Source organism: Oryzias latipes, chromosome 5, assembly GCF_002234675.1.
Source record: "Oryzias latipes chromosome 5, ASM223467v1".
NCBI classification, from domain to species: domain Eukaryota; kingdom Metazoa; phylum Chordata; class Actinopteri; order Beloniformes; family Adrianichthyidae; genus Oryzias; species Oryzias latipes.
Window position 1 is genome coordinate 29,198,188 of NC_019863.2, and position 12,588 is coordinate 29,210,775.

At 42.6% G+C, this 12,588-nt stretch overlaps 1 protein-coding gene across 6 annotated transcripts in view; it reads right to left on the reverse strand.

Moving 5' to 3' along the window:
- Window positions 1–12,588, reverse strand: part of kif21b (kinesin family member 21B) — a 61,612-nt gene that overhangs the window by 27,886 nt on the left and 21,138 nt on the right. For 4 of the 6 annotated variants that reach the window (XM_020703541.2, XM_020703544.2, XM_020703545.2 and 1 more), the window contains exons 2-21: window positions 10,817–11,039; window positions 10,444–10,626; window positions 9,495–9,644; window positions 8,466–8,600; window positions 8,043–8,234; window positions 7,843–7,958; window positions 7,533–7,728; window positions 6,321–6,510; window positions 6,176–6,239; window positions 5,860–6,090; window positions 5,192–5,315; window positions 4,986–5,118; window positions 4,628–4,816; window positions 4,354–4,553; window positions 4,170–4,277; window positions 2,495–2,811; window positions 2,233–2,410; window positions 1,697–1,900; window positions 1,491–1,592; window positions 1,068–1,233 (exon numbers count right to left, since the gene is read on the reverse strand). In XM_020703541.2, coding sequence (XP_020559200.1) covers window positions 1,068–1,233; window positions 1,491–1,592; window positions 1,697–1,900; window positions 2,233–2,410; window positions 2,495–2,811; window positions 4,170–4,277; window positions 4,354–4,553; window positions 4,628–4,816; window positions 4,986–5,118; window positions 5,192–5,315; window positions 5,860–6,090; window positions 6,176–6,239; window positions 6,321–6,510; window positions 7,533–7,728; window positions 7,843–7,958; window positions 8,043–8,234; window positions 8,466–8,600; window positions 9,495–9,644; window positions 10,444–10,626; window positions 10,817–11,039 — 3,401 coding nt within the window. The remainder of the gene's footprint in view (window positions 1–1,067; window positions 1,234–1,490; window positions 1,593–1,696; window positions 1,901–2,232; window positions 2,411–2,494; window positions 2,812–4,169; window positions 4,278–4,353; window positions 4,554–4,627; window positions 4,817–4,985; window positions 5,119–5,191; window positions 5,316–5,859; window positions 6,091–6,175; window positions 6,240–6,320; window positions 6,511–7,532; window positions 7,729–7,842; window positions 7,959–8,042; window positions 8,235–8,465; window positions 8,601–9,494; window positions 9,645–10,443; window positions 10,627–10,816; window positions 11,040–12,588) is intronic. The other 2 variants (XM_020703543.2, XM_020703542.2) reach the window with 2 other exon arrangements.

The window sequence follows — 12,588 nt, forward strand, 5'->3', positions numbered from 1 at the left end:
GTCCGGAGAGTTGCGTACATAAATAGAGAATAAGTTACCTTGCCGGGGATTTGCTAAAAATACAAAGGATAGATCCGTATGCAGTGAAAGTGTGCATTGTTTTAACATAGATTTGATACTGGCCTTGTATGCAGGTGATGTGTAAAAGACGCCTCAGGAAAATACGTTCACCTGAAAAGTGCACAAGTCCCTGCCCCAGCATTTGTACCTCTTCATCAAAATCCTCCTCATATCTGTGTTTTGTGCATTAAAAATTGCCACGTTCTATGATTAGAAACTAAATGTAACCGCAGTTAGTTTTTTATGAACATATTACCAATACATATGAGCTTTTTGAAGCTGGGAAGTGACTATTGAGGATATTAGAAGAAGCAAGTCTTAAAACTGAATAAAGCCTCTTCAACTTCCTCAGATCTCCCAGAATGTACAGTATTTAAAAACAAAAACTGCAATATTTTCCCCAAAAGGAGGCCCATCTGTTTTTAAAACAAATTACTTTTCTCTAACATCCTGCTCGAACAGATTTTTTTTATGAATTGTTTGAAAATTTAAAGACATATTAGAGATCACATTATATTGTCTGCAAATTGCATTTTTTATCTCTTAATTTTTACTTTATTAACCTAATTTCTGCAGAGGTGAAACCAAGGGTGGATATTAAGGGAGGTATTCCTGCTCTTTTTTTCAACATAACCCGCTCTGGCACGTTTAAAAAGTGCCGTGAGCGGGGCAATGATATCTAGAAAACATGTAGACATGTTCGCCCCTGAGGCTGGGTATTGCCCACCCTTTGTGTGTCACCCAAAAACATCTCTGTGTTTAATCATTTTAGTGTTTTCAGTGTTTAACTGAAATGTGTAAGCTAGTACTGGCTCTTTAAATCTTTAGTTTTCACTCATTGAATTCCAGCCAAGAAAAGATGAAGAGAAAAGCAGAATGCATATGTTGTATAAATCCAACATTTTTGTATAATTACGGTACTGTGAATTTCAGAGAGACATAAATATTAAGTTTAGCATTATGTTCATTTGATGCAAGCTACTAAAAATGAGCAGGTGAGGACACACCTTGTTGGACATTATGGATGAGAGCCTGGAGTTCAGGGATGTATTCAGCCTTTTCACGGAGAGCATCCAGGATCATATGATTGTGAGACGAGCCAATCACATCCGTCTGTCTCAGCTGACCCTCCAGCAGTCGGATTTGAGCCTCCTTCTGAGCTACCTGTAAACTCTGAAATAACAAAAGGCAGAAACTTTCAGAACATGATTACTCACAATCAAACTATTTATACCTATTTATATAGCGAAATGCATCAAGGGCAACATGTTGCAATACAAATATCCACCACTAGGTGGAGTTGCAACCTTCCGCACTGTAATGCTTTGCAGTTGGGTTTTTTTCTGAACGTTCTCCTGCAGCTCTAGTTATTTTTTGTTTTTAAGCTAAAACGTTTTTTTTTTTCTGAGATCTTCTGCACAAAAACTCACTTTGTCAATAGAAGCCTTTAAGAAGTGGTCCAGAAGGTGGCGTGCTTCAGCCAGGGAGCAGGAGCTGATTACCACGGAAGTATCCACTGAGTCCAGCTCATCCTGCAGGATAACAAAGTCAGGTGTCATCAGTAACCCATAACCCCCACTCAATGGCTTAACTTAAATAAAAAGGTGTGTTTCTGTGTTTGTGACAGCTTTAATACCTTGGTCTCCTCTATCTGTACAATCGTGGCCTGGCAGTCAGACAGGCTGTCGTTGATGTAGTCTATGTTGGCGTTCAGCACTTCCAGCTCCTCACTGACTTCCAGTAGGAGACGGTCCTCGGCCTCTGGGCCCTCCCCGTCTGCCATCAGCACTTCCCTCTTGTGTGAGAGTGCTTCCTGCTGGACGGTCAGCTCCTCTCGCTTCTGACTCAAACACAGAAACAATCACTGCTTCAGATGCAAAAGAGCAAAACAGATCTGCAAAAGTGGAGCTTAAGAGCACTTTCTACATTTGGATCTTTTCTTTAATGCTTTGATACTGTAGCTCCAACTCCTACATCCAACTTGTCTGCACAAGGAGCTTAGGAAGATAGCTTCAGAAGAAGTCAGTCAAATGTAATATCAGGAACTCCTATTAATAACTTTCATTTGATACTTCGAATCTCACAGCCTGCATTGCTTTTTTGCAAGCAAAAACATTAAAGATCATTTTAAAAAACTGTATTTTTCATGTACAATCACCACATAGGTCTTACTTTGATGAGGCGATCCATGTCAGCTTCAACATTAGAGATTGTCATTCTCTGCATGACAATGTCCATTATTCTGCGCTCCAGGGTTTGCCACTTCTGGCGAGCAGACTTGGAGAAACTGGGTCTGCCTGCAGCCGCAGTGCTGCCCAGTCCTGCTGGCTTATGCTGCAGCTTCTTTCTGCTACACAGAAGAGGTGACACACATGATTAGTGTGCACATGTGCAGTGAAAAGCAGTAAAGCAGTAAAAAAATAGTCGTTCCTACCCGATGACTCGTGTCCCGTCCACGCTCCCTTCACTCTCTGCCAGATATCCGTAGGCATTGTTCTTGTTGTTCCACTGCCGCACCAAACCGCTGACGGTCCTCGCGCTCTCGGGCTCCGAACTGCTTGCTGTGGTGCTGGCTGACAAATCGGCGCCAGAGTCTGTGACTGAGGGAGTCTGGTTCCAGCGAGCCACGCGTCCCGCCACGCGGTCTGACATGGGTTTGGCTAAGCGCCGCAGGGCGGTCACCTCCTGAGTTTTCCTCCGTAGCACCAGGTCCTGCTGCCGCTTCTGAGACTCCAGTGCTCGGATCTGGTACTAAAGGGGATGACGAGGAGAAACACGCATTCTTTTAGGTTTTATTCAACACATTTTTAGAAATCACCCAACGCAAAAACAACATTCTTCTTTTGTTTCATTTTCTAACATTTTATTTTAATTTCTGGAAATAACCTTTTGTTCTCCGATCAAAGTCCGATCCAAGTCCAGATGACAACCCCTAAACCTACTACAATGGAACCAACCTGGATGAATGAGAGTCTTCATATACATTTTTTTCTCCGAATTCTTTTTATTTTAAACGTAAACTGAAAGGGTATGTATCATGGGACATCGCCGATTGGATGATAATGTTTGTCTGTCATTTCAACCTAAAGTTATTTGATATGAAGCTATACACTTTATGCACCGAACAAAGCATAAAACTTTTATTAGCATGTGATCGCATCTGAAAAAACTCAAAATTCAAACGTCATCATCCCATCAGTGATGATTTCTTATTGTGTTTCATTTCATTAACTTTTCATTTTCATTTTTGGAAATTACTTTTGCTTTCCAAAACATTTTATTTTTATTTCATTCCATTTTTTAAAAATTTGTTTTAGTTTCTAAAATGTAATGTGCTTATTTATTATTTGTTTTGCTTTTTTAATTGTTGCAATCTTTCATTTCTTTATGTGTGTGTGTGTGTGTTGAGTGGTTTGTTGTTGTGATTTGCACTTAAGGACCACTGTACATTTTTGTGCATTTAGGTTATCATTTAACATGACTTTTCTTTTGCTTTTTATAAGTATTGAGGAGTTCTGATATGAGAGACTGACGCCCGAAGCACCACAGACTGACTACATTCCTGCTCTTTGTCTTTTTCCTGTGTTTTACTTAAATGCATCAGTATGTTTTATTGGGTTTTACCTTCCTTAACCATCTTGTACTATTCTAGATTATTTCTCTGGTTTTATCTTGTTTTCACATTGTGAAGCACCCTGTGATTCACTCTCTGGGAAAAGTGTTATATAAATAAAGATTTACTTACTTACTCCTCCCTGATCCCGCTTTTTTTTTTTTAAGAAAACCCCCAAAAACTAGAAGTGAATGTCAAAGTGCTATCATTCATGAGCCTCCAGTCTGCAAAATTTGAACTCATGAATCAGGTTTTCAGCGTGCCACTGGCAGACAGATGGAGGTCCGCTTGTGCCATTACATAACATAAGCACTCTGCTGACTCGCCGACGCAACGAGTTTTTAAACTCAGTCCTTCACTAAAGCTTTCAGCCACAACAGTCAGAACCTTGCATGAATGTCATATGCAAATACTTTTGCGATCTCTATCGTTCGTGTAACAGACTGTAATCCTCAGGTTTTACAGTCATGTAAATGACTGTTGACACAAAGTTTACCTCTTGCCGTCGCTGCTCCTTTTTGAGCTGTGCAATCTCCCGGTTTCTCTTGGCTTCCACCATCCTCCTCCTCTGTTGCTCCTCTTTCATCTGCTTCATCAGTGTCACCTGAAAACGGTAGAGTTGACCTGGTTAAACCCTAAGCCCTCAGATGGCTTCTCTTCCTCTTTTGCCGTCGTCTCACCTTGGCTTTCTTCATCTCGTTGACTTCACACTGAAGTTTCTTCAGCTCGCGTTCGTACCTCCCCTGGTTTTTCAGAAGACGTGCATGCTCCTTCTGTGCGGTTTGTAGCTTGAGCAGGTCACGGTTCATTTCCTTGAGGCGCTTCTCGTACTCCTGCTTGATCTTGTTGGCCTTTTCCTCTGTGTAGTTTTCCATGGACACTGCGCAGGCATGGAGTGATGGGTGAGAAGGTGCTGCCAGAACAGCATAAGCGACAAAGTCAAGTTCTACTCACTGAGGTTCTGCAGCACGCGGTCTCTCTCCATCTGCGTGTCTCGGATTTTGTTTTGTAGCAGGATGAGCTTCTCCTCGTACTGCAGCTTCAGCATCAGCAGCCGCCGCTGGCTGTTCTCCAGCTCATCTATCAGCTTCTGCTTGATCTCGATCTCGCAGGTCAGGTCTGCCAGGTCTGCCTGGAAGTTAGCTGCACATCAGAAAAGATCAGTTCCCACTGCTTCTGAATTCTGTTTCTATTTCTTAATTGAGGAATAAAGATCCACATGACAGATCACTAAAGAGGATTTCCTGACAGAAAAGTCTGGACCTTTACGGGACAAAGTAAAAGTGGCATAAATTCATCTTCAGGAAAGCACCTTTCTCATCTGAGTCAGAATCAGAGTCCACCAGACTCTCATCACTGTCGAAATCCTCCTCTTCATCCCGGCCCTCCTCTTCATCCTCATCTTCTTCACAACCACTCTCCTCCTGCAGAGGAGACATGACGTCCTACACACACAGACAAACAATCAAAAACCACTTTCTTTTTTTTAGTTTATTAAAACGTTTGAAACCTACTGACCTCTGTGTAATTATCATCGGAGTCGATCTCCCCGTTCTGTCCGTTCTCGCCGCTCTGCCGGCTCTCTCCGTTCTCCTGAGTGTGCAGCTTCACTCGTTTCTTCAGACCTTTCTCCAACTCTGGACTGCAGTTGGAGACAAACACTTTATGATTTTAGGGAACAACACTTACAGGCATATGTGTAACTTAATCGAGTAGGAATAAACTAAAAGGATTTCACGTTGAAAGTTGTAGAAAAAAGGTTCTGCTTTTGTCCGAGAAAAAGCCTAAAAAGGCCTCAAACATCCTCTTTTAATTGTCTTTTAATTGGTAAGTTATCTACTTAATTTTTCTTTTTCATCCTCCATTCCGGCTCTTTATACAAGTCCCATCTCTGATCTCCCTTCATCTCTAACTCCAACTTTGAAACTATACTTAGCCTGTCTGTACTCTTCTGCTGTGTGTCCCTAAAGTCAACGGACTGAGACCTATTTGTGTTAAAACCCGTTTCACATCTGAGCACTGGCAGCATCACAACTTTCCTGTGTCCCAGATAGTGCCGCAGCTCTTAGAGAAGACAGAATTGAGGGTTTGATCGAAAAAAGTTCTGTTTTGCTGGACAAGCGTTTTGTTCCATACTGACGTCTTCAAGAAGCGAAAAGTTGCCATTTTTCTCCTGCTGTCCTCACCTCATCCTTCTCTGTCTCCTCTCCTTTTTCTTCAGCCTCTCGATGTCCAGCTTTGCGCGGCGCAGCACGTCCGTCATCTCGGCCTCCATGGATATGGGAACAGGCGAGGAGCCGGGGGGGTGGCCGGGGGCAGGGCTTAGAGAGGAGTCTGGAAACAGGGATCTAGATGAGAGGCGGGCCATCTGCCGTCTTAACGTCTCATTCATGGACTCGCTCTCAAGAAGTTTGGTCCTACAAAAAAAAAAAGACGAGAATTCAGCAAATCAGCACTTTAAAAAAAAAAACTTATTTCATGAGTAAAACTCAAGGCTCCTACCGGAGTTCTTCAACTTCACGGATGTAGTTCTGAATCAGAGTCCCGATCTCCTCGTTGCCTTGACCTACAAGTCAAAGTGGTTGGAAAATGACTTTTTTGGACTGAAAAATAATGGTAGTAGGCATTTAAGTCATCTCTCACTTACCTGACTTGGTGAGCAAAGAGCTGACCTCATTGGCCAGGAGATGGGTCACCCGGCTGTTGAGGTGATCAATGGTCTCCTGCATGGCCTTCACTCTGAGGCGCAGCGTGTCATTGTCCCTCTGCAGCATGGTGTTCTCCTGGTACAGGTCACTGTAGCCCTCAGAGCCATCCTCGCACGCTACACGCTTCCCCTGTAAGGCAACCGGAACCAAACAGGACAAAATCATCCTCGGTCCCACCTGAGGAGCGGCAGCACTCTGCAAGACAATGACTCTGACTGTGGCTTTTTAAGCAGCCATTGTTGAATCGTTGAATGCTTAACATTCAGAAAATCCACTTTTTCCGAGCTCAAACAGAGAGCCGCTATCTAATCCAGCCTTCGCTCCTCATTCACACAGCAAGGTCAACTCCAGCTCTCGTTATAGTTCATCTTCCCAAAGCACACAGCAGAGTTCACAGACTGCTCTTTTCAACAACAAGCATGAGAAATGCAGCATCTTCATTAACCTCACTTTCATTTTTCCATGTCAAACTCCACTTAGACTCTAAATAATAATTCAGAGACCTCACAAGGTCATCTCCATGTCATCCTCTAAAAATTTCCTGCTTCTATTAGTCTTCCTCATAGTCAAAGAAAGCTTAAGTGCATGCATATATGCTCCTCTAATGGCTTTAATTGTAATGTAGTGACATTAGTTTCTGCAGAGGGATCAGCCTCTACAACACCATCTTATTTTTATCTAGTCCATTTTGTTTTCTTCCTCTTAAAGCTGGGCGATACGGATTAAAAAAATAAAGCAGACTTTTTTCATACCAAATTAAATTTCAAATTTTAATAGATTTATTTTCAACGTCCCTTTACATTCTTAAACAAAAATGACAAATAAATCTCTTTAAACGTAAAATTTAAGTTAATGGATAAAATCAATTTATTCGTTCGCGTTGAAATGTAGCTACGCAAATTTTTAAGACAAATTACCCAGCCCTATCTGCAAAATGAAGGAGCGTTGAAAGTTAGACCAGGATGAACTTTGACCAATCAGGGAGTCAGATTTGGTAGTGGGGATAGCGTCCAATGGACTAGTTAACACTAGAAAAATAAAAAGAAGAAGCCCCTCCCTGTGTGTCCAATGTGATCACCATGGGCTAAACGTGTTCAAGAACCCCCGTTTAGCATGTTCTTGAACGCACGTGAATGTAGCTTATCACTCACCGCCTTGTACTCCATCAGCTCCATCTGCAGTCGGGCTATCTCAGCTCTCAGCGCGCTGATCTGCTGGCTGGTCTTGTCTTGGTTCACAACCACCTTGTTCTTGATGTTTCGGGCGCGGTTGGCGTACTTTAGCGTGTTTAGTGTCTCCATGAAGTCTCGGTCTGACGGGCTGACGCAGGCGATCATTAATGTGTGGCTACAGAGGAGTAAAAGGCGGGCGTTTGATTGTTCCTTACACAGACTTCGACAATTCTCATATCCAACACTATTAAAAGAATATATCATGTGGGAAAGTGGTTGTCTGTGATACCTGTTTCCTCCCAGGGAGTCTTGTAACAGTCGGGTGAGTTTGGAGTCTCTGTACGGGACGTGTCCTCCTTTCTTGGACTGATCCCCCAAAGCGCTGATCACATTTCCCAGCGCAAGCTAACAGAATCAGAGTCTTAGACATGGAGGAACAGAGCATGTGCAAAAAACCATGACCACACTCTTCCTTTAAGATGGACTCACCAGTCCACAGTTAATGGAGATTCCCTCCCGGGCCCTCTCTCCTGTGGCCCCTGTGCGTTTCAGTCTCTCTGAACCAGCCAGATCCACAAAATGAAACTTGGCCATCAGGGTCTCGTACTCCGGCTGGGCGATGGGGTTTGAGTCCAGGCCGTTTACACCGTCCAGCTCTCCGGTCTCCCCTCCTCCATTCTGCTAGAGTAAGTGCATACCGGCTGAGTTACAGACGCAACACTGGTGATTATCCTGTTAACCTAAGCCGCTATATTTATTAGAAAAATATTTAGGACATTTTGTTCCTTGTGCATGCTCAAGATGTTCCTTTTTGTTACCTAAATATTTGAATAAATGAAAAACATATTTGGGATTCAACTTGTCAATACTTCTACCAAATGTTTGAAGAATTCCAGCAGCAGATGATCTCACCATTTGCAGCTGCTGACAGACTCTCATTTGACAGAGGTGGATGGTGAAGATGGCGTGTGACCGGGAGCTTTGGGCATTCATCTGCGTGCTGGCTGTGGTGCGGGACAGAGCGCCAAACTTCAGGCATTGCAGCAGCTGCAGACACACAGGAAGAGTGGCTTTTTATTCAAAATGAAGAGGGAAGAAGGAAAGAACCACAACAGAAGAAGAAGATGGTGAAGACAATAACTTGCCACTTTTCTTTCTTAAGGGCCTTCATCTGGTTGAGCTTTTGATGTGTTCATGAAATCATGCTCAAGATGAGTTTCAGTCAGCTGGAAGATTTCCTTTGTTCAAATGCGTCCTTCCTGTCTTTCTCGGTTATTGTCAAATTATTTCTTTTTTCATCTGGTGTTGCTTTTTGTGAAAAATTCCCTTCTGTCTCCATCTACTTGCTTGAAAAAAATAGTCTCATTTGTTTGTTTTTAACCGATCCTCACTTCTGATGTTTTTTACATGATCTGCTGCTCTTCGCGAGCTTGACCTCCTTTTTTTTTCCCACCGTTGATGTGAGTCTTTGTCTCTTTTCTGATCCTCTTCTTCGTAAATGCCTGTAAAATCCAACCACCTCACAGATGCTTTTGTTCATTCACCTGATGCCAGACATCAAACCAGCTTTCCTGACCTTTTCTGTTTTTCCTGTCTTCACACCATATGGGTCTTGGCAGCTGTTATGTCTGTGAAGTGCAGTTCATTACTTTTACTGGTGACTTGTGCTTTGTCTCACCACGTCAGTGCTTGTTCCTGTCATGATGGATGAAACCATCTGTGTTAGGAAACGGTCTCCAGGTTTGAGTTCAGAAAAGATGGTTATTAGCAGCGGTGCTGGGGAGGTGAAGATTTGGAGTGGAAGAAGAAGTGCACTTCTTGTTTTGGTCACAGAGGTGGTGCATTATGGTGCTATCATGTACTACTATAATAAACAATAAAAAAAGAACCAAATCTTTTTTTAAATAACAAATCAGACCAGACACATGCACAACAACCCACCTCCTCCTCCGAGTGAACCAGTCTGGAAGTGACTCCTGTAGTGTAGATGCTGCCGGTGGCGTCCTCGTGAATCCGAATGTTGGACTTCCTGTTGCGGCTCTCTGGATCTCTGGTTCCGTCAAATAAATCCAGGATCTCCTCATTGTACAACTACAACAGACACCCATGCAGGTAGGATTGGGGTTATTATGCAGCTGATGACACTTTTTTTTGGTAAAAATAAAAAATAAAAATTCTCTCCAGTAGAAGACTTATACATCCAGAACGTTATTTTTGCTTAAATATACAACGCTGTGGTCACAGCGTTTAAAAAAAATGACCAATCGGAAACCAGTAAAGCCAAAGGTCACAGAGGTCGGCAGGGCCCACCAACACAAACATCTGTTAGGCATCAACTAAGATAACCTTTTGACCTCAAAACTTAAAACACACGAATGAGCAGCAAACAGGATAAATATCAGGATAAAAGTTGGTTTTAAAAAAACTGCCTCCAATTACATGATGACTGAACTACTTTTATAACACAATACACATGCAGTGGTTTTTTTTAGAAATCCCAAAGGAAGTAATAATCTATACACATTTGTCACATTTCTTGTTACGGTGCATCCATCCTCCCTCCGACTCCTTACTCTTTCCCATCTTCTGTCTCAGAATGATGAGGAATAATGTCAGAGGTAATGGCAAACATTAATCAGGGCCAACAAAGCCCAAACAGGACACACTCACACACACACACACACACACCCCCGACCCGACCCATCTGTCTTCAGGCTGCCACTTCCCGCTTATGGGGGACGAGGCTCATCCCTTTGCCTCTTCTGTTTAGTCCCATCTGGTTCCAGTTAATGTGGACAGACATCCAGCACACACAGACGTGAACTCTGCAAAAATGTCGACGGGACGTCATGTGAAACTAGATTAGGTGATACAACGGTGATCCTCCCACCTCCAGAAACTGGGCGCTGACTTTAAACTCGGGCGCCTGGACGCCGGCCTGCTGTGCTCGCAGCCTCCTGCTCTGGATCCCTTCAAAGAGCTGATGAACGGCTCGAGGGATGATGCCCTGCTCCTGCAGGCCCAGGTTCACGTCAAAACCCGTTCCCATGGTGTAGGTCTTACCGGAACCAGTCTAAAAACAATCACAGTTTACTCAATTTCATCTATGTGCAGAGGTTTTATGTTTTTGATTATATCATTCTTAGAGTTTATAGAGGTATGCCTGCTTTTAAGGACATTTTTTTTTTACTTTTTCCTGTCTTTATAATCCTAAAATTAAGTCTTATATTCTACAATTCAAACTTCAAGTCCTGCATTCATACCTGACCGTAGGCAAACACAGTGGCATTGTAACCCTCAAAGCAGCCCTCGATCAGCTTGTACACGCAGGTCTGGTAGACGAGGTGCTGCTCTGAGTCCAAATCAAACACAAAGTCGTAGGTGAAGGCCTTGTCCTTCCCAAGGAGGACCTGGGGCTCCCCAGGAGTGACCAGGGTGCACACATGACAGCCTTCTATCTTCTCATTGGCCATTTGAGGGCGAACCCTGAGAGAAGAAGGACATAAAAGAAAAAAGCAAGAAATGAAGACAGCTATGACAAGATGGTATTTAGCACATAGAAATACAACCTGAAAAAAAATGTTGTGACTAAAAATATTAGGCACGCTGTATCTATTTACCTAATACTGTAAATGTTACAGCAAAACAGTTGTGAGATGTGTGCAAGTCCAGATTTTAAAATATACCCCAAATACAAAATTCTTAAGGGTTTTAAAGAATAAAAAAGATCCATTTTCTAAATAAACATTTACAGCAACATATATTTTACTTTTGTTAAAAGGTTGAAATCAAAGAAAGTCTTTTTTTAAAGTCACCAAACGCCATAACATCTGTGTGAAAGTAAAGATGAACAGGAAAGCAAAACAAATCCTATGTTAATTTGTTCTAACCAACATACAAACCTTCTTATTTTGATGCACCAATGCTTCCACCACTCCACTTCAAGTAAAAAATGTCAACATCTTAACAAAACCTAAAATTCTTACCTAAAAAAATGAAAATAAAAGCAAAACTTTAGGCAGTCAATGTCCAAAATGAAGCCTTTTATTGACAGCATGCGGAAATCTAAAAGTCACATTAAAGCTGCTTTTAATCCATCGGAAACAGGACTACAGGTTCTGCTGAAATTTCCATCCAGACACCAAGTTCACCGAAGTTAATTGCTTCAGTGAATATCGCGGTTATAAAGTAATCCCTGATAAAAACGAGAACTGTCCCCTCAGCTCTGAGCTGACAGCCCAGTATTTGTGTTTCTAACGTCACTGTCTTTAGCAGAACAACGGTGGAGGTGATGAATTCAGATGTAGCTGTCAAAGACGTGCCACTCTGTTGCAGGTTGTGCTGCAACGTTGATTAATTCAGAGAAACATTTCACAGGGAGATGTTGACCTCACGTGATGCGTTAAACTAAAGTCAAAGTAGAAGGTCTTTCAGTGTGGACATAGTAGCTAATCACTTTAAGCTGCGGGAAAAAAAGCCATGAGGCAGCATTTATCCAATCCACCACTCCACATCCTAACCCCCCAGTTCAGCCCTTAGGGGATGCAAATCAACTCCCCCCACACAGAGCGACCACACCAGTGACTCCCTGTAGGATGCTGCAAACAAAGACACACTGATCATCATAGTAGAAAGCCAGTAAAAAAAAGAAAAAGGAAAAAATCCCACAACCACACTTCTGTGGACATAAAGACACTGAATCTTTGCAAACAAACTGCTGAAAACAGCCCCCTGTTCTATCTTCTCCTCACATATGGTTTCTCCCAAGCGTGCATTAGGAACCACACCCACCACTAACACACACACTTAAACCCATCGCTGCACATCTGCGCGATGCAGCGGCGGTTTTCCTGCTCGCTTTCAGGTCTCCAGGCATTGCTGCGCACAGTCTTCCAGGAAGGAATTAAACACATTTGAATAGCACAACTCAGCATGCTCACCCTTCTCTTTTTTTTGTTTCTTTTTAACAAATAGGGTGACTCTGAGAGCAGCTTGAATTTAGATGAGCTCCTTTTATAGCCGCAAGTGACCTTGG